Here is a 25,176-nt window from a genome sequence, read left to right on the forward strand (position 1 = left end):
GCTAGTGGGAATTACTTTATATACTCACAAGTTTCTCAAGTTTTTTTTTTTTTCCTTGCAGTTTTTGGCCAGGCCCGGGCTTGAACCCGCCCGGTACATGGGGCTGGCACCCCACTCCTTGAGCCACAGGCATCGCCCGTTTCTCAAAAAAAAAATTTTTTGAGACAAAGTCTTACTACATTCCCCTGGGTAGAGGGCCATGGCATCATAGCTCACAGCAACCTCAGACTCTTGGGCTCAAGCGATTCTCTTGCCTCAGCTTCCCAAATAGCTGGGACTACAGGCACCCGCCACAAGGCCTGGCTATTTTTAGAGATGAAGTGTCCTTCTGGTTCAGGCTGGTCTTGAACCTATGAGCTCAGGCGATACACCCGTCTCAGCCTCCCAGAGTGCTAGGATTATAGGTGTGAGCCACCACACCTGGCATCAATTTTTTTTTTTTTTTGAGACAGAGTCTTACTCTGTCATCCTGGGTAGAGTATCATAGCATCATAGCTATGATGGTTATTATTATTTTTATTTTTATTTTTTTTGTAGAGACAGAGTCTCACTTTATGGCCCTCGGTAGAGTGCCATGGCCTCACACAGCTCACAGCAACCTCCAACTCCTGGGCTTAAGCGATTCTCTTGCCTCAGCCTCCCGAGTAGCTGGGACTACAGGCGCCCGCCACAACGCCCGGCTATTTTTTTTTTTTGGTTGCAGTTTGGCCCGGGCCGGGTTTGAACCCGCCACCCTCGGTATATGGGGCTGGCGCCCTATGGACTGAGCCACAGGCGCCGCCCTATGATGGTTATTATAGTAAGCTCAAACTCTTGGGCTCAAGAGATCCTCTTGCCTCAGCCTCCCAAGTAGCTGGCACTATAGGCACCCACCAAATGCCTGGCTACTTTTTTTTCTATTTTTAGTAGAGACGGGGTGTCATTCTTGCTCACACTAGTCTTGAACTCCTGAGCTCAGGCGATCCACCCTCCTCAGCTTCCCAGAGTGCTGGGATTACAAGTGTGAGCCACCAGGCCCAGCCATTTCTTGAGGTCTTGAAGAGTGGCAAGGTGAGAAAGGGAAGGTGTTGCTGTCCTACCTGGGTGTACAGAGAAACACTCACCAAGGATGGAGATAGTTTATTATTATTACAAAAAATATATCTACATCTACATGTATATTTATATATATGCATATGTGCAGAAATAAAGGATCAGAGTATTACTAGCATTTATATCTAGGTTATTAACATTATGCTTAATAGCCCTTTCCTTTTTATATTTCCTTTTACACTGAATATGCATCCTGTCCCCAACAGGGTAAAAGCACTAAGGGGTCTTCATTTGGAAATCAAGGCATCATCCCCAGGACTACGGCCAGAGACTGGGAGGAATAGGGAGATGCCTTTCTGGGAGAAACCTGAAAAATGAAGCTGGGGCTCCCCCAATCCCATCCTTCTCCTTCTCCACTGCCTGGGGGCCATCACTGTGCAGGGCTCTGTGTTAGACAGGCCAGGAAGAGAGTCCAAAAGAACTCCCTGCATGCTTGGAGGGCATCATAAATGAGGGGGAGACATGATAGCACCTTTAAAATAGCAACATGTTAACACTCACAAATGAAAATGTACCTGCCGAGAAGCTGAGCGTGATAAGAGATTAATAAAGAGTGAGTAGCGGAATGAGTAGTTGGAGGAGGGGTGTTAATAAAGGAAAGATGTGTGAGTGTTAACTGCTCAGAGGTAAGGAAGGCAGGTCAGGGCTCCCTGTTATAGGTGGCTCCAGGGACCAAGTGGGGGTGGCCTGCCTACAGGGGCTGGTGGGTCAGGACACATTGGTGGTCACACACCCTGGTGGTCAGGACATTTACAGTGCTCTCCCAACCCCAGTGAGTTCCTTCCTGCTCCTCCTGTTCCCAGTGCGGAGGGGACTCGCTGGCAGCTCTCCAGGCCAGGTGGATGGGGGAGCTGCAGGGAGGAAGGAGGAAAGTGAGGCTCTGTCTCATTGTCCCCCTCATCCCAGCCTACCACTCACCTCTCTCATCAGTGTCCCCAGGATGCTTAGCAGCATCCTAGGCCCTTCTGTCACCCAGGTCTCAGGCCACTCTAACCTTTCCTACTTCTTGTCTTCATCTGCCACCATGGCCTAGGCCATCCCTGTTCCCAATGCTGGTTACCTGGGATTGTGGGGGGGTCAGCTGGCCTCAAGGTGCTGCTGGGGAGGCGGGCGATGCGGCTATGGCCCCGGGAGACTGAGGAACTGAGGGAAGGAGGGGAAGGAAGGTAGGAGGTTAGCTGTGAGATGTGGGGTTATGTGCTGGGGATGGGAGTAGGCACTAGACACAGCCTTGAGAGCAGGGGTGGCTGAACACAAGTAGGAGCTTCCCCAATCTGAGGGTAGGACAGACTGGCAGGAGAAGAGGCTTGTGGGATTTGGGACATGGGAGGGGAGGAGTGGTGATGGGGTAGGCAGTCCTATCACAGGATTAACCAATGAATCCTGAACGTCTCCCTTGAGGACAGGGGGCCTCTGGCCCTCTTCAGTTCTAGGGTGATCCCAGAATAACAAGGGCCAAGAAAACCTCAGTCAGAAAACTAGTTGCTGGCCCTGCTTACAGAGCTCAGCTGCTGCTCCAGGGGGGTCTAGACGCACACTGGGGGCAGAGAGCTGGCCCAGGTGTCCACTGCTCTGGTAAGAGTTCTTTCTCTGGACACCTCCTCAACCTCACCTCACAATACGCCTCCTCTTATAGGCTGAAGTCCCAGGCAGGGAAGATGTTGGCTTGGGGCCCTTCATGGTGAACAGCACAGGTCCACTGGGGAGAAAGGAAGGGAAAGGGAGGCAGAATGACAGGGAACCAAAAGTGGTGCCAGTTACTTCCTTCCTTCAACCCCTAATGAGGGGAAGAGGGAGGTGGTTGGATGAGATGACCTCTGAGGTTTCCTCCTACTACAAGATGGACTCCTTTCCCTGCCTCACTTGGCCCAGGCTGACAGCTAAGTGACAGGCCTGCTCTGGGAGGACATCCAGATGTCAGTTTCTGGTGCGTTCAGGGAACCAGAGTTCAAACAATTTCACCCTTCCACCTGCCCGGCTCTGAGCTTGTTACTGAGAACTGCTTTGTGGGCTATGGCAGGAACGGGGGTGCAGGTGGGCAGCTGCTGGCCTCTGTCTCACAAATCCAGGTCAGTCTGCCACTCGTTCTTGGCCTTGAACTGTCCTGAGCTGGCTGCTGTTCCCCTACCCTGCTATGTGGGTGGAAGATGAGGGTGAGAGCTTCATCATCTCCCTGGGAAAAACTTAATAAAGTTTTCTGAGGACCACCTCTCCTATTCTAAATGCTGGGCTAGAGAGCAAAATCTGGGGATGGGAGTGGCAGGAATAGATATTTCCCAGTGGAACACTGAACTCAAGGCCAGAGGGCCCATGCGAGGCAGAGGAGCAGATGGTATTGGGCTCCCCTCACTCAATCCTGCTCCCTGTTGACTCTTCCCAAGCTGGGGTCCCATTAGCTACCCGTGAGTGTGCTGCAAGCCACCACAGAGCTAATGGCTTTGCAGCCTGGACTGACAAGGCATGGGCTCCCAAGACACAGCCCTTCCTCCCTAGCAACTGTATATCCTGCTCTCCTGGGCCTAAGGAGGGAAGCTGATCATGACCAAAGGGAAACAGCAAAGATCCAGTCCAGGAGTCAGGCTGTCCTCCACTCTCCTTGACAGCATTACTGTCCCTTGCTGGCCACTGACCCCCTGTTGGGAGGGGTAGGAATGAGGCTAGAAAGAAGACCCACCTGGGCATGAAGGGCTGGTCCAGCTTGTTCCGCTCCTGGGGTACTGTCTCCCACCCAATGCCTTCAAGGAAACTGAGCTTGGAGGGTGTCTCCTCAGAGAGATCAAAGGTGGCATTGAGATCCCCAGTGGGCAGAGCCAGAGGGGTAGAACAGTTCTGTATGGCAGATGGGCCCAGGGGCACCCGGCTTTTGATGACTGTGGCTGGGCATACACGAGAGGAATGGCAAGGGGAGGAGGCCCTTCCCCTTTTGGGGGTGCTGGGCCCAAATGAAGGCTGGGCTTCAGGCAGAGACCCTCTCTTTAGGCAGGGCAGGAAAGACTGGCGCTGGCACTTAGTTCTCTGCTTTGGGGCTGGGGGACTGTCTGGCTCCAAGGGGCTGGGTCTCCTCCTCCTCTTCTTCTCTGTGGGCCATCGGGATGCCTGGGCTGGGGTGCACTCAGGCCCAGATAGGATCCCCAGAGTGTGCATGGGGCCCCTCAGTCGCCTTGCCATGGTCCGGGTCATGGGGCCAGAGTACCTTGGAGACTCTGAGCAGAGAGAAGGAAGCATTGAAGTAGATCAGGGACGGCCAGAAGGATGCCAAGTTTGTAGAACTTGAAGAGCCACTAATTCCTTGGGTGTCTGGGGGCTTCTCTGTGTACAGAAGCCCACAGTCCCAAGAGTCTAGCTTCCTAACATAGTGAAATAAGCAACTCTGCCCCAGTCAGGCCTTGGAGGCAGCATCAATAGACAGGGTAGAACAGGGTGCTACTCACTTGACTCTGAACACAGCTCCTGAGCAAAAGGTGTCCCTCCTGTCAGCCCAGGAGGCCTGGAGGCCTCTGCCCCAGGTTCAAGTTTTTCCTGTTGCACCAGCTGCTGCAAGGTCTCAAACTCTGTGATCATGTCAGGTGTCAGGAGGTTGGCTGCTTGGAGCAGGGAGTACTGCCGCTGGGCTAGGCGCAGCACCTTCAGAGCCAACCTGGAACAGAGGGAAGGGGACCCCCCAACTCAGACACAGCCTAACCCGGATCTGTGCTGCTGTGTAGCTGTCCCCACCACTCCAGGTGTGGTTGAGGAACATAGCTGGGTGGTGTCCTGGCTTCCTCCTGCCTGCCCCAGACTGGCTGGCCAGCCTCACTACCTTCCCAGCCTGGGCTCCTGCTCTGCCCTACCCTTGCTGAAGACCAAGGCTAGTCAAGATGGCCACAGGTAATTGTGGCAGGTGTCATCATTATACATGCCCCATGACATTGACCTGGGAAGTAGGGAAAGGGCACTAAGTGGCCTTGGCCTCGGAAGGGCTGAGTTTCTGCTTAGCTCTGCCACTTAATAGTGTTGTGATCATAATTTATGATAGAAGCAATGCAAAGTAGCAGTTAAGAACCCAGCTCAAACTGGGTGTGGAGGCTCACACCGGGTACAATGGCTCACACCTGAAATCTTAGCATGCTGGGAGGACGAGGTCTAAGGATCACTGGAGCTTACGAGTTTGAAACCAGCACGACCAAGGGCAAGACCTAATCTCTACTAAAAATAGAAAAATTAGTCCAATATCATGGTGGGCACTTATAGTCCCAGCTACTTGGGAGGCTGAGGCAGGTGGATCACTTGAACCCAGGAGTTTGAGGTTGCTGTGAGCTGGGCTAATGCCATAGTACTCTAGCCTGGGCAACGGAGTAAGACTTGCTCAAGTCAGACTGCGAGCTTCCTGCTCAAATCCTGGCTCCAGCATCTCTCTGCTATGTGATCTTGGATGCATTGGTTAACCTCAGTCTCACCCTTAAAAACATATCTCTGTTGGAAAGATTAAATAAGTTATTTTACATACAAAATGTTTAAAGGATACTTGGCATATTATAAGCACGATAAGTTCGGCTAGCTATTGTTTTCTGCAAAGTAATACCATCTACGTTGTTAGGATAAGAGGGAATCAAATAAGATAGGCTATGTTTATCTTGGTTCTGAGAAGATCCTCAAAAATGCATCCAGTCTGTGCTTTCTATTAAATGGCTGGGATTCTGGAAAAGTATTTGTGAATCAACACATATTTCACATGCACTGGGGGGCTATTTAAAGGAAATTATGGGGGTAATGTGATTACTGATGCTGTAAATTTAGATTCTAATAAAGCAAATTTTTTTTCTGTAAGGCACACACCTATGATAAAAGAACAAACACAATTATCTCGGTGGGGATTATTCATGGAAAATGATTTAGCCTCAGGTAGCTCTACCTGGCTGGACATCTCTGAACCCCCTCCGCTGCCCTCAGTCAGTGTGTGCTCTGGGAACACAAACTCATTTTATAAAGCAGCCTCAAGGCCTTTTTGAAAGAAGGCAGGATATAAATTAAAAAAGACACAGCAGACTCATTCTATGTCTGCCTGAGACAAGCATTATAAGGAAGATTAGACTATGGAAAAGAGTTGAGAGTTCAGGGGAAATGCATTGTCTTCATCCTTCCAGCCCTGTGACCCTGAGTGGAGGTCTCAGTACCACATCTCATGTGTCAGATGGACACTTGGTTTAAATCAGGGTTTTTCAAATTAGGTTTCAAAAACCCATGAGACAAAGCAACCCTGTTTTGTCTGTTCTACACATTAGACTTCAGCACGAGATTTCATGGACTTTGCAGTTAAAAAACATTCTGGAAAACCACTGAACTGGAAAATCTAAGATCTACCCAGTGCCCTGATGGCCCAAGATTCTAAATTCTAAAGTCAAAGAGAGATTATTTTCAATTATCTGGCACATAGGGTATTTCCAAATATGAGAATAATTTAGAATGCCCTGCAACCCCTGGCATTAGGGGTCTTCTGTCACATTTTATTAGTGCTTTATCCTTGAGAAGTCATCCCCGGTAGGGAAGGGGAAACTGTGGCCTCAGGGCCACATGTGACCTTCTGGATCCTTTTTTTTTTTTTTTTTTGTAGAGACAGAGTTTCACTTTATCGCCCTTGGTAGAGTGCCGTGGCGTCACACAGCTCACAGCAACCTCCAACTCCTGGGCCTAGGCGATTCCCCTGCCTCAGCCTCCTGAGTAGCTGGGACTACAGGCGCCCGCCACAACGCCCGGCTATTTATTTTTGTTGTTGTTGTTGCAGTTTGGCTGGGGCTGGGTTTGAACCCGCCACCCTCGGCATATGGGGCAGGCGCCCTGCTCACTGAGCCACAGGCGCCGCCCAACCTTCTGGATCCTTGAGTGTGCCTTTTGACTGAATCTAAATTTTACAGAACAAATCCTTTTATTAAAAGGGGTGCAGCAGAGAAAGCTGAAGCTTTTCTTGCCTCTTTTGATGCTTAAAAAAGAACAATCTTGAAATCAGAAGGCCAAAGGTTAGCTGAGAGTAGTGGTGCACACATGTAATCCTAGCACTCTGGGAGGCCAAGGCAGAGGTGTGCTTGAGCTCAGGAGTACGAGACCAGCCTGAGCAAGAGCGAGACCCTATCTCTGCAAAAAATAAAAAAATTAGCTGGATGTTCTGGGACACTATTGCAATTCCAGCTACTAGGGAGGCTAAGGCAGGAGGATAGCTTGAGCCCACAAGTTTGAGTTTGCAGTGGGCTATGATGACACCATTGAGATGAAATGAGACTCTGTCTCAAATAAAAAAAAAAAGGCCACAGGTTCCCTGCCCCTGCAAGGGCTGATTCCCAAATCATAGCCAAGGTCGAAGCTACTTGTCAGAGACCACAAAACCAGAACAAAGCAGAAATGAGGACCTTGGTGTTCTTTCTCCTCATGATGAGGGAGACCAAGCAGAGAGACCCTGATTCATCAGTGGTCGTTTGTGGTTGTCCCTGGAGTCTGGGGGGACATACCACCAGTACATCCTTGCCTCTCCAGGCGTCGGCAGTAGGAGACAGATAATGAGCCGCCAATTATTCAAGCTGCAGCATTTTTGCTGAGTCGGGAACAGACACTCCTCAACAAGAAATAAAATTAAACAGGCCTTCTGTCCAGAAGCTTTAAATACACTGCCTAGCGTGAAGCGTGCTGGGGAGAGAAGAGTGGGGTTGGCAGTAGCAAAGCTAAGTGGCAAGGGATTTATGTGCTGGGGGCCAAGGAAAAACTACTAGCAGCATCTCTCTATTAAGTGTAGAAAGAATGGTCCAAAATCCATTTCTCTTTGGCTTTGAGTGGTGGTTGGTAGTTACTTGGTGGTTTGTAGTTACTTGGGTGACAAATGGGCAGTAGCTGAAGGTGGGAGAAAGAGCCAAGAATTTTCTGGTTTAAGAAACTGTTCTGGGCGGCGCCTGTGGCTCAGTGAGCAGGGCGCCGGCCCCATATACCGAGGGTGGCGGGTTCATACCCGGCCCCGGCCAAACTGCAACAAAAAAATAGCCGGGTGTTGTGGCGGGCGCCTGTGGTCCCAGCTACTCGGGAGGCTGAGGCAGGAGAATCGCCTAAGCCCAGGAGTTGGAGGTTGCTGTGAGCTGTGTGACGCCACGGCACTCTACCGAGGGCAATAAAGTGAAACTCTGTCTCTACAAAAAAAAAATATATATATATATAGAAAAAAAAAAAGAAACTGTTCCAGAGCAGGTGAACTCAGAGATTGGGAGTCACCTGCTCTGAAACAGTTCTCCAAAAAAAAAAAATAGCCACAATCTGTTGATGAAGACACATGACAAAACACCTGACTCAGGAAGACTGTCCCTCTTAGCTCTTCCCTCCTCACTGAGGACAGGCCACTTTGCCCTCAGACTGGAAAGCAAAGCTTGAGTCTAGCCCAAGCAGCCTTGCCCTAAGTCCATGCCAGCCAGCTTTCTGGACAGAATCTGGTGTTTCTCTTCCCTCTCCTGCTCGGCTGCTATGTGGAGGAGTAAATAGAGATGATGATGATAAGTATATAGAGTAGGTGATAGTATCAAGGAGTTGAAAGCAGGTAGGGGACAATGTTGATGAAAAGAGACTAGATTCTAAATTGGAAAGAACTGGAGTTTTTCAGATGCGTTTTATACTCAGTCCTGCCCCCAGGAGGTTGATCCTATCACTTTCCTCCTTGGACTCCAGAGTAGAAGGAAAAGACACTTACTGCAGATCCCTGTCCAGCTTTGGTGGTGAGAGGTGGCCCATGACAGGCTTGGGCTGCAGGCTCAAACTAGGAGGACCTGGCAGCGGATGCTTGAGGCTCTGCTCTGGCATCTGGATTGAAACCTAAAAAGGAAGGAGGAGGCACAGCTGGAAGAGCCAGGGAGTCCTCCCTGCCTCTACAAAAGCAGCCCCTAAAATCTTTCCCTCATCCAACCAAGGGAATGGCAGCTTCTGGAATGGCCCAGGTCCTGGGAAAGGCTTTTGCCTTCCCAGTCACTTCCAAATGCCTGAAGGTCTGACAGAGTATCAGGATCTGTGCAGGATCTGAAAGTCTCTTAATGACTAAGGTGTAAGACATCCAGGTGGAGAAGTAGGAATGAAGGGACCCCAAGTCAGGGAAAGAGCTCTAAGCCCTCCTGTTGCCCAGGCCTAACACCTTCAGGTCCTACCTCCTCTGCTGGGCCTTTGTCCTTGTCCTTTGAAGGTTGCTCATGGTCTAAAGAGTTCTCTTCCACAACTCTCTCCTCCTGGGCCCTCATCCCCAGGCTCTCTTCTGGAAGAGATCTGGACCCCACAGGAAGCTCTGGGGTGCAGAGCTGGCTGGGAGGGCAGGGTAGTAAGGGAGAGTTGGGAAGGCTGAGGGGGAAAGTGAGAGTCTGAGAGGCAGGATATGGGGCAGATCTCTGTGGCACCCAGGTGGTATACAGTCCCTAGGGACAGATGCTTGGGTGACAAATGGGCAGTAGCTGAAGGTGGGAGAAAGAGCCAAGAATTTTCTGGTTTAAGAAACTGTTCCAGAGCAGGTGAACTCAGAGATTGGGAGTCACCTTCTCTGGAACAGTTTATACTGCCTTGATGTGCTGGGGTGTCATTGGCTCCTCTGACATAGGGCATTCTAGGTGGCAATTGGGTATTGGGTACTGGGTGGAAGCCCATGACCCAAGGTGTTGGGACAGAAGCTGAGGAAGAGGGTGCTGGCTCTCTATCTTGGGCAGGCTGAAAGTTGGGGGCAGGCATGAACAGGAGAACTCACTGTTGCTGTGGCGGGCCTGGCTTGGGGGACCCCAGGAGGTCCTGATGTGGGGTCTGGGCTCCTGCCTCATACTCCTGGAGCTTTTTTCTCAGAGCAGCCACCTAGAACAGAAGCAGCCCAGGTCCTCAGAGGGCCAGCTGAGCACAGGAGCTGAGGGGTGGGCCCAGAGCCCTGACTCTACCCCAAAGCTCCTGTCCCTCATGCTCTGCCACCCCCAGGCAGGCTCCTCACCTCAGCCTGGAGCAGCTGGCAGATGGTGGCATACTGGCTGATGTGACAGTCCAAGCTGATCACATTGCTCTTCAGCTGAGATGGAGCACAGGGGAGAAATGTGTTTGTTCATTCAAAGCCGCTTTTATCAACCTTGATGGTCAATCTCTGCACTAGGCAACTCACGTAACTGTGACTTGCCCTCACAAATGGGGAAACACACCACAGGTCAGGAACATGCCTGAGATTATAGCAGGGAACAGAAGATTGCCTCCAAAGCTGAACCCTGACTCCTTGACCAAGATATTCTGGTCAGGCTTTTCCACAGTGGCTCCAGAGAGCCAGGGCTTCCTGGAGGAAGCAGGGAAGGGAAGGCTGAGCAGATGTGGCAGAAACCAAAGCAACTCTGCTGTTATCTGTGTTAATGTATGTGTTTGCTGAAAATATGGTCCTACTGCTAAAAACAAGCCTGAACCGTTCTATTGGCCAATGCTCAAATACCCATTCTGGTGCCTCCGCCCCGGTTTTGGAGACCATCCTCTCTACCCTGTTGGAGTCTTCCCACACCAGGATGGGGGCTGTGTGGCTTCTACCACAGAGACTCTCCCAAAAGACAGAATCTAGGGAACAGCTTTCCTCTGCCTTGGGGAATACTCGGGCCAGGGATCTGAGGAAATGGCCTGGGGCTTCCTCAGTGCTGAGGCGGGCCCTCACAGGCTGGCACGCACCGAGAGCCTGATCTCCTTAGCCCTGTCGGCATACTTGAGGGTGTTGTATGTATCCTCATAGGCCAGGCTGGAGGGGCTGACAGCAGCGATCATCACAGTTCTGCAGTTGCCCCCAAGGGAGTCTTTGAGTAGTCGGGTCAGTTTGCTATCCCGGTAGGGCACGTGAGTCTTGCGGCCCTGGGGAGCAGCGAGCAGGTATATGGTGAGGTAGATGGACAAAGCTGACGCATGTTGGGGCCCGGCAGCCTTTAGCCCAGGGCTTGGGAGCTCAGTTGCTATCTCGGGGAGGACGCCACTCAGAATGCTTTACCTTGGCATCGGCCAGGGCATTGAGGACATTGATGAGTGCCAGCAGAGAGCGGTTGATGTTGGCACCCTCCCGCAGCCGCTCTCCCTTTGCATGGGTACTGGATGCCCGCTCTGAGCCAGCCAGGTCAATCAGACTCATCTTGGCCACCTGAACGGTCTGGGTCAGTCCTGGAATCCGGTCCTGCTGCTTCACGAAGATCTGGGGTAGGCAGCAGGGGTGAGGTGGAGGCATGTCTTAGAAGCCCTGGCTTCTGACTCTGACCCATGACCTCTCTCACCTGGAAGATGGCATGGGAGCGGGAGGAAGTGGCATTGGCATCAGTAGAGTGCTGTGTGCGGTTCCGGTTGCCCCTGGTCAGCATCTCCAGCAACTGCTCAGCTGAAGCTGGCTATAGAGGAGATGCCCAGTAAGGGGGCTGTGGTCTCCCCAACCAGGAAAGGCCACTCTTTAGAACCTGTGTCATCCCCCTTGCTATCACTGCTGCCACCACCACCACAGGGTCCAGACCATCCTCAAATGGTCTGTGAAGAAACTCTGGAGAGCCAAAGGGGCTGCTCATCCTGCCCCTGCCCAGCAATATACCTGATGGAAGGAAAGTCCTTGTACCACCACTCCCTTGTCAGGGTCCTCACGGATGGCAAGGGGCCCCTTGGGCTGCAAAAGATCGTGGATCTGCTCATTGTACACCTGCAGAGAAAGGAAGCAGGAAGCAGATCTGAGAGAGAACCCAGCAGGAAACTTCCTCCTTAGAGAATGGCACATGTGAAGATACAAGGCCACCAGCAACACTGAGGGATGGTGTTAGTGACAAGAGCAGGGCTGCTGGGTGTGTTCTCAGGCAGTCTCTCACAGGGCTGTATCTGGGGCTGTGGGCTCTCATTGGGCCCCAGATCTCCATTAGCTACTCACCCCCACTGGTCCCCCTCCCTACCAGCTCACTCTCCCTCTCAGGGTGTGAGGAGGGGTGATGGCACTGGCCCAAGGCAGGGAACAGCCCTACCTCCTGGTAGCTGATGAGCACCTCAAAGTGCTTCTCCTCCTGGCAGGCCTCAAGACGCTTGAACAGCTCCATGGTGGTCAGGTACATGATTCCAGGGTCCCCCTCCCTTCCCAGCATGGTGTGGGTCTTCCCAGCCCCAGTGGCACCATAGGCAAACACTGCAGGGGACAGAGTAGGGAGGAGAGTGGCCCCCACCAAATTTCCCCCTTAAGCCCCTTTCCTCTGCCTTCCATGTCTACCCATCTGCTGCTCCTACCACTTGCACCCCATGCTCCTGCTGCAGAGTCTGCATTCTCCATGTGTTTTTTCCTGGCTCCCCAGAGGCCAGTGGGTTCTAGGAAAATGGGACCTCTCTTACACTGGGGCTAGTAGTCCCTCCTTCTACATTCTGGGCAGCTTCCTCTGCAGAATGCCTATGATTATTTCCCTTACATCACTTTCCTCCATTCATAAGCACACACTTGGGGGTATGATTTTGTTTGTTTGTTTGTTTTGCAGAGACAGAGTCTCGGGGGTATGATTTTGTGCTTAGCATCTGCCCCCCACCCTGCCTAGGCTGTAATCATCCAGAGGAAGGAACCCTGTGGGTCTGTTTGATTGTATCCCAGGGCCTGGCAGAGTGCCTTGCACAGAATAGAGTAAATAAATGGGGCCCCACATAGAATGAAAGGGCCAGAACTCTCCTCAAGTCCTGAGCATGTCAGAAGATACATGAAACCATCCCCTTAGGAGGAGGCAGGAAGCAAGGCCCCTATTAAGCAGGGCTCAGTTCTCACCTGAACAGTTGTAGCCCTGGAGGAAGCCATCCAGGAGGCTGTGAGTGGTGTGCTGGAACACATCCTGTTGGGTGGCAGCCTCACCAAAAACCCGGTCAAAGACAAATGTCAGGTCTTTGCCCTTCTTCTTGGGGCCATCATGGATGCCACCCCATTTCAGGCCAGGGAACCCTCCATTGGGCTCCTCAGGGTTAAACACCAGCACACGCTCGTCCACCACCTGAACCACAGGCTGACGTTGACTGTCCAACTCCTGAGGGGTGGGGGGCCGTACCCGCACCACCACCCGTACCATGCTGTCCTCCTTTGCCATCACCATGGCAACACCTGGGCAGAGAAATGATGAAGATGAAGACCAATCCCACCCCAGGCCTGACCAAGTGCTCTCTCAGCATTCAAGGGCCATCTGTATCTCCATCCCAAGGGGTGATCTCCATTTTATACACCAAGAGTATAAGAATATTGGTGTCAGGCAGCGCCTGTGGCTCAGTGAGTAGGGCGCTGGCCCCATATACTGAGGGTGGCAGGTTCAAATCTGGCCCCGGCCAAAATGCAACAACAAAAAATAGCAGGGTGTTGTGGCAGGGACCTGTATTCCCAGCTACTCGGGAGGCTGAGGCAAGAGAATCGCCTAAGCCCAAGAGCTGGAGGTTGCTGTGAGCTATGATTTCACAGCACTCTACCGAGGGCAACAAAGTGAGACTCTGTCTCAAAAAAAAACAAAAAAAGAATATTGGTGTCAGCACCAGTTATTAATAAATATCTTTTTCTCACCTGAAATATCTGTCAAATGACAATATTCTCAGAGGTCCATTACTGTGTTTTCTCTCATGTTCCTCTAATCTACTTGTCTAATCATTTTTTTTTTTGAGACAGTCTCACTATGTCACCCTTGATGGAGTGCCGTGGCGTCACAGCTCACAGCAACCTCAAACTCTTGGGCTTAAGTGATTCTCTTGCCTCATCCTCCCAAGTAGCTAGGATACAGGCACCTGCCTCAACGCCCGGCTATTTTGGGGTTGCAATTGTCATTGTTGTTTAGCAGGCACAGGCAGAGCTGGAACCTGCCAGCCTTGGTGTATGTGGCCGGCGCCCTACTCACTGAGCTATGGGCTCCAGGCCTACTTGTCTAATCTTCTGCCAATACCACACTGTTTCCATTGTCACTTTACAGTATGCTTTATATCTAGTAAAGCAAGAAACTGCTTCTCTAGTCTTTCTTTCTCAGAACTTTCTTGGTTATTTTTAGGCATAAAATTATGTTATTTGACTTTCAGAAAAGTTTACAATTTTAGCCCTAACCCAGCACCCTCCTCTACCCTCAAAACCAAAACAAACAAACAAAAAAAAACCCTATTGGGATTACAATTGTACTTATATCAAATTTATCTATTTATTCTATTATACTGTATTACACCTCTTTAGGCAAGACTGTGGCTACTGCCTTTCTATTTGTTTTGATATTTTTTATGTCCCTCAATAAGATTTTATTGTTTTCTATCTCTTCAGATAGGTTCTGAAATTGTTCTTTTATTTACTTATTTATTTTTTTGGAGACAGAGTTTCACTTTGTCACACTTAGTAGAGTGTCGTGGTGTCAGCTCACAGCAACCTCAAACTTTTGGGCTCTAGTAATTCTCTTGCCTCAGCCTCCCAATATTGCAATCATCGGATAATTAATTTGGATTATTTTGAATTTCTGGATTAATATGAGGAGAATTAGCATCTTTTCAATATCAAGTCTTCCCATCACAACTTTATAATCTTCAGTAAAATTGTATAATTTTCCCCACATAGGTATTACACATTTCTTAATAGGTTTATTAACAGTTATTACACAGTCTTTGTTATATTGTAAATAGGCTCCTTTTAAAATTACATCTTCGGCTGGGCGCCTGTAGCACAATGGTACGGCACCAGCCACATACACCCAGGCTGGTGGGTTCGAACCCAGCCCAGGCCGGTTAAATAAGAATGAGAACTGCAACCAAAAAATAGCCAGGTGTTGTGGCAGGTGCCTGTGGTCCCAGCTACTTAGGAGGCTGAGTCAAGAGAATCGCTTAAGGCCAAGAGTTTGAGGTTGCTGTGAACTGTGAGCTGAGTCACAGATATTCTAGAAAAGTTCAGCCCAACTTTACCAAGGGCGACAGCTTGAGACTCTGTCTCCAAAAAAAAAAAAAATAAAATAAATACACAAAATTACATTTTCAGGCGTTGCCTGTAGCTCAGTAGGTAGGGTGCCAGCCACATACAACAAGGCTGGCGGGTTCAAACCCGGCCCAGGGCCAGCTAAACAACAATGACAACTGCAACAAAAAATAGCCAGGTGTTGTGGTACGTTCCTGTAGTCCCAGCTACTTGGGAGGCTGAGGCAAGAGAATCACTTAAGCGCAAGAGTTTAAGGTTGCTGTGAGCTGTGATGCTATAGCACTCTACCAAGGGCGACATAATGAGACTTTGTCTAAATAAATAAATAAATAAAGTTACATCTTCAAATTCATTTTTGCCACTATATAGGAAAGCTACTGATTTTCATGGCAAATCTTGTATCTGGCCACACTCCTGAACTCTCTTATTGGCTCTAATAGATTGTCATTGATTCTCTTGAGTCTTTCAATTAAATGATAATATACTTTGCAAATAATGACAGTTACTTTCTATTTTTAGCTCTTCTTTATTTAGTTCCCCACCTCTGCTGCCCATTGGGAATGTGAGAATGGCTGTTGAATTTTATTAAAAGCTTTTTGGAACTTGCTAAAATGATTACAACAGTATTTCTCCTTTACTCTGTTAATGGAGAAGATGACACAACAGATTTCCTAATGTTTATTAGGTTATAATTCCAAGCATTTATTTTTTAATTATTTTGAAGACATGGTCTCACCCTGTTGCCCAGGTTGGCCTCAACTCCTGGGCTCAAGCAATCCTCCTTCCTCAGCCTCCTGAGTAGCTGGGAGAGAGCCACTGTGTCCAGCCCATTTTTCTTGTTTTCCCCAGACTTCTCTCCCTGGTTTTTCATTTCCCTTTTGAGCCAGCTTACCAAGAATAGGATATAATTTTTGGAATGCAGGAGTCACAGATATTCTAGAAAAGTTCAGCCCAACTGTAGAGATATATTAACATGGATAAGGATAGGCACTTTTCCTGGAGGATATGTATAGATGAATGTTTTCCTGGTAAAGATCAGGCACCACTGATGGGTCACAATTACCAAAGTCATTCAGCAAAGTGGGGTTTCTGCCTAATACTCCAGCAAGCAGCTCAAGTTTTCACTGGGGAATGAGGCAGAATAGAGTTGATTTGGAACTCCTGTCCCTTCACCCCTAAACGTCTTACCTTCTTCCCCATGCAAAACAAGAATAAGATATCAACGAATAATAATCCTCTTACATGTGTGTAATTCTATTCCTGTCCCAGCAATCAGATTGCCATAATAAACATATTAGCTACATGCTCACTATGTCAGTGACCATTCAAGGCATATCATTTCTTTTTATCCCCATTGCAATCCCACAAGATAGATACTATTATTATACTCATTTTTCAGTGAGGAAATTGAGACCAAGAGGGTTAAGCAATTTGCCCAAGGTCCCAAAGCTGGTGAGTGATGGAGCTCCATTCCAGCCAAGGCAGTCTAACTACAGAGCCGGCTATACGGCTTTATAATGATATTATATATTATGCTATGATGATCACATTGTTGTAATAGTCCCTTATGTTTGTATAATAATTATAATCACTTTTATAGAATTAGCACTATGTATTCAGCACTTTCAGATATATGGACTGTACCTAATTTTCTGTCTTCCACCCTTGCATTCTCAGCCCCAGGAAACTCCCCTTTTGTACTGGGGGAAGTGTAGGCAGAGGGTACCTGGGTCCACATGGGCTGCCTTCCTGACAGTCCCAGTTCCCCATGGGGAGGGTGTCAGCTGAGGAGCCACAGAACAGGCTAACAATCTAAGCAGGAAATTAAAAAGGGCACTGGCAAAGGAGTGCGTGTAACATTTACAGTTCTCTCCTCCCCGCCTCCTGAGGGCCAGGGAAGCTCAGTCTGTTTGCCTAATGAGATGTTTTCCTTCTTTCTGAGCCAGTGCTAGGGGCATGGGTGCCGGATGTAGGTAACACTTGGCATGGCTGCTGCTAGGACGCCTGGGTCCTGATCCTGTTCTGCATCTGACTGAAGGGAAGGTCTTTCCATGAGCCACACCATGTGGGTGTCACATCAGCTTCCCCCTCTCAGAGCCAGAGGAAACAGCTACATTTCTGCTCCCGCCCCAGAGGGATGGGGAGATTAATGAGAGAACGTTTGTCAAGTTTGCTTTGATCCTTGGTTGGAAAGAGCATTTCCGCCCAAAGTACAAGGGAGATGATTCTTTAATAAGATCTTCGGGATTCTCAGCCAGCCACAGTCACGTCCTGTTTCTAACCCAGGGCAGCTCATTAAAACCCAGAGGCTAGTGCTCTGCTGAGCTGGGGCTGAGAAGCCAAGATTCAGTTGTTCGGGGGATGGCCTCCTCTGCCCAGCCTCTGGGACAGGTCCAACAAACCTAAGCTCTTTAGAAACTCCTTAAGAAGAATTTCAGAGGACTTGAGGGGATCCCCATGCAGCGCTGGGAGCTGGGAAAGGCAGGGGAAAAAGTCCAGCCCTGAATGTTCTACTTTTATAGGGGTCACATAGTCTCCTGCATCCCTCCTTCATACCCCTCAAATACTTGTTTTTTGTTCTTAATTAAACTTGAGAGCAGGACCCTCCTTTGACATAGCCTGAGCATCCTAGGAGCCTGGGCACCCAGCCCAGCATGCAGCAGATGCTGTATTTGTCCTATGAATGGACAAAGGCCAGGAAAGAGCAGTCTAAATCCAAAAGTCTAAAAACAATTATCATTATAGCTAACATTTACTTTGTGCTTACTATGTATCAGACACTATGCTAAGTGCTTTACAAATGGTGTTTATCTTTCACAACAATTGTTACATCCCTACTCTACAAAGGAAAGAGGAGGCACATGAACTTGTCTCCCAGATGGGAAGTAGCAAGGCCAGAACTTGACCTTGTTCTATCACCAGAGGCACTACTCCATTCTTAAGCTCTTTTGCCCTGTAGTTGGGCTTTAGTAGCCCCCATCTCTCCCTCCCCTTGGTGCCCATAAAAGAACAGCATCCCAGGACCACTGATTCCTCCTATGTGTGATTGTGCAGAAAAAGGACTTGTATTCATGTTTTTTCTTTTTTTTTGAGACAGAGTCTCACTTTGTTGCCCTCAGTAGAGTGCCGTGGCATCAGAGCTTACAGCAACCTCCAGCTCTTGGGTATAGCGATTCTCTTGCCTCAGTTTCCTGAGTAGCTGGGATTACAGGTGCCTGCCACAACACCCGACTATTTTTTTTGTTGTTGTTGCAGTTTGGCCTGGGCCAGGTTTGAACCTGCCACCCTTGGTATGTGGGGCTGGCACCCTACTCACTGAGCCACAGGTGCCGCCTGTGTTCATGTTTTTTAAATAAATGATTTTAGTTTTCTTTCTTTCTTTTTTTTTTTTTTCTGGTAGAGACAGAGTCTCACTTTACCGCCCTCGGCAGAGTGCCATGACGTCACACTGCTCACAGCAACCTCCAAGCTTTTGGGCTTACGCGATTCTCCTGCCTCAGCCTCCCGAGCAGCTCGGACCACAGGCGCCCGCCACAACGCCCGGCTATTTTTTGGTTGCAGTTTGGCCGAGGCCAGGTTTGACCCGCTACCCTTGGTATATGGGGCCGGCGCCCTACTCACTGAGCCACAGGCGCCACCAGTTTTATTTATTTCTAATCTTGTCATTTTAATTTATTTTTGTCTTAGAGTTCTGGCTCGGAATTTTGGTGAATAAATGCAGTAGTAGTATTGTGTCTCTTTCCTGCTTTTATAAAGAATGCACCTATTATTTTACACTTTGTTGGTATAAGAAATTTATCTCCATGTCTAGTTTACCAATATATGCAGAGGTTGTCAAAAATATATATACACAGGCTCACCCACTTGCTGGCACTAAAAAAAAAAAAAAAAAATATATATATATATATATATACACACACACAATTTAAGGAAAAAACTGTATCAAAATTGTAATACTCAATGTATACGAATAACAAAAGATGAATACTAGTCATGTTAAGCACCTCTTGTAATTGCAGAAATCAAATATGACTTGAGTATCACAAATTTAATAGTTTTTTCCTTTCTTAAAATGTATACATTTTTTTTGGCACCCAATGTGTGTGTGTGTATATATATATTTTTTGTTTGTTTTTTTGAGACAGAGCCTCAAGCTGTCACCCTGGGTAGTGTGCCGTGGCATCACAGCTCACAGCAATCTCCAACTCCTAGGTTTAAGTGATTCTCTTGCCTCAGCCTCCCAAGTAGCTGGGACTACAGGTGCCACCACAACGCCTGGCTATTTTTTGGTTGTAGTTGTCATTGTTGTTTGGCAGGCCCAGGCTGGATTCGAACCTGCCAACTCTGGTGTATGTGGCTGGCACCTTAGCCTATTGAGCTACAGGCATGGAGCCCCAATCTATATTTTTTTTAAATCACAAATGGACATTGAATTTTATTAAATTCTATTTCTGTGCCTAATGAGAGATTGTTTTTATCTTTAAATCAGTAAATGTGTAAATTTTATTTTTGAGTCAGAGTCTCACTTTGTCACCCCTGGTAGTGTCATGGCATCACAGCTCACAGCAACCTCAAACTCTTGCGCTCTATCCTCTTGCCTCACTCTCCCAAGTAGCTGGTTGTGCCCACCACAACGCTTAGAGATGGGGGTCTCACACTCCTGAGCTCAGGCAATCCACCCACTTCAGTCTAGTTTATAATACCAAAAATACCCAGCATCCTCCTAGAGTGCTAGGATTATAGGTGTGAGCCACTGTGCCCCGCCTTGTAAATTGTCTTAATAGGTTTTCTAATCTTAAACCATTCTTACAGTATGGGGATAAACTCAACTTGGTTATAAGGTTTTTATTTCATTTTGATTTTATATACTGCTGGTTTCTAGTTGCTAATATTTTAAGATTTTTACTACTTCATTTATAAAAGGGATTGACCTGTAATTCTGTATTTTTTTTGCAGTTTTTGGCTGGGGCTGGGTTTGAACCCGCCACCTCTGGCATATGGAGCCGGCGCCCTACTCCCTTGAGCCACAGGCACCATCCTCTGTATTATTTTTGGTATTATAAACTAGACTGAAAATGTTTTCTCTCTTTTTTAGAGTTTGTATAAAATCAGAATCATCTTTTCCAATTGCCTGTAAGTTTCTGGTGGAATTTGGTGGGGTTTTAGATATATGTGAAGGTAGATTTTAAACCAATTCAGTTCCCTCAATGGAAAATTGAATTCCTCAGTGGAATAGTCCTAGGTCTATTCAAAATTTCCATAACTTCTTGAGTCAGTTTTAGTTGTTTTTTTCCTAGAAAAAAATTCCAAAAGCATTGTCAAAAAAATGACATTCCATTGAAGTTTCTTTTAATCTCTGTAACTAAAGTTATATTCCTATTTTCATTCTTAAGATTGTTTTTGTGTGTTTCCTGCTTTTATTTATTTATTTATTTATTTATTTATTTTTGTAGAGACAGAGTCTCACTGTACCGCCCTCGGGTAGAGTGCGTGGCGTCACACGGCTCACAGCAACCTCTAACTCTTGGGCTTACGCGATTCTCCTGCCTCAGCCTCCCAAGCAGCTGGGACTACAGGCGCCCGCCACAACACCCGGCTATTTTTTTGTTGCAGTTTGGCCGGGGCTGGGTTTGAACCCGCCACCCTCGGCATATGGGGCCGGCGCCCTACTCACTGAGCTACAGGCGCTGCCCTATTTTTTTATTTATTGAGACGGTCTCACTGAGGGCAGTGGCATCACAGCTCAGTTGCTGGCATCATTGTAGCTTATAGCAACCTCAATCTCTTTGGCTCAAGCAATCCTCTTGCCTCGCCTCCCCAGTAGCTGGGACTATAGGCACCTGCCACTAAGCCCAGCTAGTTTTTCTGTTTTTAGTAGAGAAACGGTCTCCCTCTTGCTCTGTGTGGTCTTGAACTCCTGAGCTCAAGCAATCCACCTGCCTCAGCCTACAAGTGCTAGGATTATAGGCATGAGCTACTGTGCCTACCCTGTTTCCTTTTTTTAGAGAGACAGATTCTTGCTGCTTAAATTAATCCTATTATACAGTAATTTGGTATTGTGAACTATGTGGATTCATAGGAAAGTCAAGCACCTAGGAAGCTGAAAGCAGTTTTGCTTTTCACTCTTATTCCATCAAACCTCTAGCCCACTGATCCTGAGAGATGGATGTAGGCTCAACCAATTCTGGTGGCTATCCTAGTCATAGTCTCCATTTAGAAAAAAGAAAATCTGGGCAGCACCTGTGGCTCAGTGAGTAGGGCACCAGCCCCATATACTGAGGGTGGCAGGTTCAAACCCAGCCCCGGCCAAACTGCAACACACACGCACACAAAAAAAACAGCTGGGGTTGTGGTGGGCACATGTAGTCCCAGCTACTCAGAAGGCTGAGGCAAGAGAATTGCCTAAGCCCAAGAGTTGGAGGTTGCTATGAGCTGTGATGCCTCAGCACTCTACCGAGGGTGACAAAGTGAGACTGTCTCTAAAAAAAAAAAAAAAGAAAATCTTTCATTTTCCATGGTAAACACACTAATCTCCACAGCTCTTTTTTTTCTTTTTGTAGAGACAGAGTCTCTCCCTGTCACTCAGGCTGGAGTACAGTAGCATCATCATAGCTCATTAGAGCCTTGAATTTCTCAGCTCAAGCATCCTCCTGCTTTCACCCTTCCAAGTAGCTGGGACTACAGGTATGTACCTACTGATTACTCTGTTTTGTAGAGATGGAGTTTCGCCATGTTGCTCAGGCTAGTCTCAAATTCCTGGCCTCAAGTGATCCTCCCACCTCGGCCTTCCAAAGTGCTAGGATTAGAGGCATGAGCCACCATTCCTGGCTCCTTTCTTTATCAATATTGCCAGAGCTTTAGCTTTTGGGGGGTTTTTTTGGAAACAGAATCTCACTCTACTGCCCAAGCTAGAATGCTATGGCATTGGCCTAGCTCACAGCAACTTCAAACTCCTGAGTTCAAGCGATCCTCCTTCCTCAGCCTCTCAAGCAGCGGGGGCAACAGGCACCTGCCACAACACCTGGCTATTTTTTCTATTTTTAGTAGAGACAGGGTCCCACTCTTACTCAGGCTGGTCTTGAACTTCTGAGCTCAAGCAATCCCAGAGTACTAGGATTACAGGAGTGAACCACCGCATCTAATCAGAGCTTTGACTTTTTTATTTATTTTTTTTTTGTAGAGACAGAGTCTCACTTTATGGCCCTCGGTAGAGTGCCGTGGCCTCACACAGCTCACAGCAACCTCCAACTCCTGGGCTTAAGCGATTCTCTTGCCTCAGCCTCCCGAGTAGCTGGGACTACAGGCGCCCGCCACAACGCCCGGCTATTTTTTGGTTGCAGTTTGGCCGGGGCCGGGTTTGAACCCACCACCCTCGGTATATGGGGCCGGCGCCTTACCGACTGAGCCACAGGCACCGCCCTGACTTTTTTATTAGTCTTTTCAAAGACACAGCTTTTGGCTAAGTTAATCCTCTTTGTTACATATTAAATTTCAATTTTATTAATTTCTTTTTTAAAATAAAATATTTGTTCAGCATTCCTCATTTCATTAATTTCTGCTTCTAAATTCTTCAGTTTGTATTCTACATATGTATTCTGATGTTCTGTTCTATCTTATTAAAGTTTAATATTTTAAATATTTAATATTTGCTTCACTTTCAGCTTTTTTTTTTTTTTTAGACAGGGTCTTACTCTGTTGCCCTGCATAGAGTGCCCTGATGTCATAACACACAGCAACCTCAAACTCATGGGCTGGAGCAATCCTCTTGTCTCAGCCTCTCAAGTAGCTGGGACTACAGGCACCTGACACAATGCCCAGTTAGTTTTCTTATTTTTGGTAGAGACAGGGTCTTACTGTTGCTCAGGCTAGTCTTGAAGTCCTAAGCTCAAGCAATCCACCTGACTTGGCTTCCCAGAGTGCTAGGATTATAGGCGTGAGCTACTGCGCCCGGCCCACTTTCAGCTTTTTCACCAAATGTTCTCATGCAAGCATGTAAAAGTATAAATTATGCTTTAAGTATTGCTTTAACTACATCCTATAAGTTTTATAAATAAGATTTTTATTACTGTTCCATGCTAATTATCTTTTAATTACAATTATGATTTCCTATTTGACTGAGTTAAGTATATTTTTAAAAAATTTCTAGCCAGGCATGATATAATTCTAGCATTCTGGGAGGCTGAGTCAGGTGGATTGCCCGAGCTCAAGAGTTCAAGACCAGCCTGAGCAAGAGTGAGACTGGTTCTTTATTAAAAGTAGAAAAACTAGCCGGGAATTGTGGTGGGTGCCTGTAGTCCCACCTACTTAGGATACTGAGGCAAGCAGATTGCTTGAGCCTAAGAGTTTGAGGTTATTGTGAGCTAGGATGCCAGGGAACTCTACCCATGGTGACAAGAGTGAGACTCTCTCAAAAAAAAGTATAAATGGAGCTGAGTTGGAGAATGTAAAGACCAAGATTTAAAATAACCCTCTGAGGATGGGGGAATTCACTAATGAAACAGGCAGAGAAGGACTGGATACCTTTATAGTGGTTGAAGCATGGAATGCAGTGATAGCAGAAGAAATAGAAGAGAGAAGAGATTGGAGAAAGCAATGTAACATTGAGGGGGAGCTCTTTCAGAAAAATGTTTAGATGTTCTTCTCTGAACTAGGATTAACTTCTATGTGCTTCAGTTTCCCAACCTGTAAATTGTAAATAATATTAGTATCTACCCCATAAGGTTGTGAAGATTCAATGAATCCATTCAAGCTTGATAAGTGCTCAATAAATATTAGCCATCACTATTAGAATTACATGACATATGGCATTTTCCTATGTCCCAGTGTCTTCAATTAAATTCACTAAGCACAGACAAGGTTTTATCTTTTCCATGTCACTTCAGTATCCTAATGTGTCAAAGCTAAGAGAAGTATCTTAGAAACAGTAGCAGAGGCCTGGCTTTCTGTCATACAGAAGTTCTTTTACTCAGCCAAATATTTACCGAATGTCCCAGTAACTAAATTACAGCCACGGGCACGTACAGCTTTGCAATCTGTTCTGTAAAGATGCGTGGAGAGCTGCTTAGCTACTCCATGGTCATGTGCGGTGGGGTCTCAGTTCTATCGTACAGGCGACAGAAGGACCTTTCACAGAGCCGATGTACAGAAGGCCAGGCCTTAGTACAGATGTGCAGGCCCAGTCTAGAACCCGTACAGACGAGTAAAAGGTCCCAATTGCCCATCCAGATTCCCCCGCCCAGCTTCTCACCCAGTTCAGAGGGGACCGCCCAGAACCTGCGGAAGAGCTTCGTATTTCCGCTGCACCTTCAAGGATAGTGCCAAAAAAGGCCTGGCTCAGGCTTCCACCCCCAGCAACAGGATCAGCGCACCCAAGACCGGAGCGCAGGAGTCTGCGGGGCCGGTTCAGCGGTCGGCCAGGGCTTACCCTTCGTCTGTTCCCTGCCTCTGGTGTAGCTGCTCGCTCGCGGGTTCCTTCCTCACAGACAGGAGCTGGCCCCACACACTCCCCTGCCGGCGCCAACCTCAGCCCCGCGCCACGCGTTCAAATTAACAGGGCCGGCTGGTTCGCGCTTCCCATTGGTCACCACCTGGATCGCTGATTGGCTGTTTCCTAAGCAACGAAGTGCAGCCCGGAGGTGGCGCGCTGTTAACACTGCGCTTGCGCACCTCCCATTCCGGATTCCTGGAGGTTCTCTGGTTCCGTCTCTGAGGCTGACAAACCAGAGTGGCCGGTAGAAACCTGTACGGGGTTGGGATGTGCGTAGCCGCGGCCTGTCTGTGTGGTCGCTGGGGGTGGGCTTATCACAAATTACGGCAACAAGACACCCAAAGGGGTTTTAAGCCTGCTTCTTGTTTGGCTAAGCTGGCGTCCGTTTATCTGAGGGAATTCTAAGCCACTGTCCTGCGTCTCACCTCTCTCCCAGACCATCCCAAGAATGAACACTTCAAGGATCTCTGTGATGTGGCAAAGCCGGCTGGACGCAGTGGCTCACGCCTGTAATCCTAGCACTCTGGGAGGCCAAGGCAGGAGGATCACTTGAGCCCAGGAGTTCAAGACTAGCCTGAGCAAGAGGGAGATCCCCGTCTCTACTAAAAATAGGAAAAAAAAAAAGAAAGAAAGAAAGAAAGAAACTAGCCAAGCATTGTGTCGGGCGCCTTTAGTCCCAGTTACTCGGGAGGCTGAG

General features: G+C 48.0%; 1 protein-coding gene across 4 annotated transcripts; it reads right to left on the reverse strand.

Annotated features, from left to right (window-relative positions):
* Positions 1 to 1,142: 1,142 nt before the first annotated feature.
* KIF18B (kinesin family member 18B) lies at positions 1,143 to 24,457 on the reverse strand. 4 transcript variants are annotated; one of them, XM_053568852.1, is made up of 16 exons: positions 24,417 to 24,457; positions 12,845 to 13,171; positions 12,069 to 12,226; positions 11,651 to 11,755; positions 11,346 to 11,456; positions 11,069 to 11,266; positions 10,759 to 10,935; positions 10,052 to 10,126; positions 9,821 to 9,921; positions 9,237 to 9,387; positions 8,789 to 8,910; positions 4,524 to 4,729; positions 3,767 to 4,295; positions 2,705 to 2,791; positions 2,153 to 2,235; positions 1,143 to 1,943 (listed from the first exon to the last, which is right to left on the reverse strand). In XM_053568852.1, exons 2-16 carry the CDS (start codon positions 13,161 to 13,163, stop codon positions 1,843 to 1,845), a joined length of 2,523 nt encoding a protein of 840 aa, XP_053424827.1. In that variant the 5' UTR covers positions 13,164 to 13,171; positions 24,417 to 24,457; the 3' UTR covers positions 1,143 to 1,842. The 4 variants fall into 4 exon arrangements, with proteins under 4 accessions (XP_053424827.1, XP_053424828.1, XP_053424826.1 ...); XM_053568853.1 differs by having other exon boundaries at positions 9,237 to 9,423; XM_053568851.1 differs by lacking the exons at positions 1,143 to 1,943; positions 2,153 to 2,235 and having other exon boundaries at positions 2,737 to 4,295; positions 9,237 to 9,351.
* Between the last annotated feature and the right edge of the window lie 719 nt (positions 24,458 to 25,176).

Source organism: Nycticebus coucang, chromosome 18 (genome assembly GCF_027406575.1).
Source record: "Nycticebus coucang isolate mNycCou1 chromosome 18, mNycCou1.pri, whole genome shotgun sequence".
Classification (NCBI taxonomy): domain Eukaryota; kingdom Metazoa; phylum Chordata; class Mammalia; order Primates; family Lorisidae; genus Nycticebus; species Nycticebus coucang.

What these genes read in the sequence shown, in the direction of transcription:
- KIF18B (XM_053568850.1), bottom strand. Translation starts at nt 13,163, where the DNA reads ATGGTGATGGCAAAGGAGGACAGCATGGTACGGGTGGTGGTGCGGGTA. An exon ending in AAGGACTTTCCTTCCATCAG is followed by an intron (nt 11,457 to 11,650) that starts GTATATTGCTGG and finishes TCTCCTCTATAG; the next exon opens with CCAGCTTCAGCTGAGCAGTT. An exon ending in GCCAGCTGCTCCAGGCTGAG is followed by an intron (nt 9,922 to 10,051) that starts GTGAGGAGCCTG and finishes CTTCTGTTCTAG; the next exon opens with GTGGCTGCTCTGAGAAAAAA.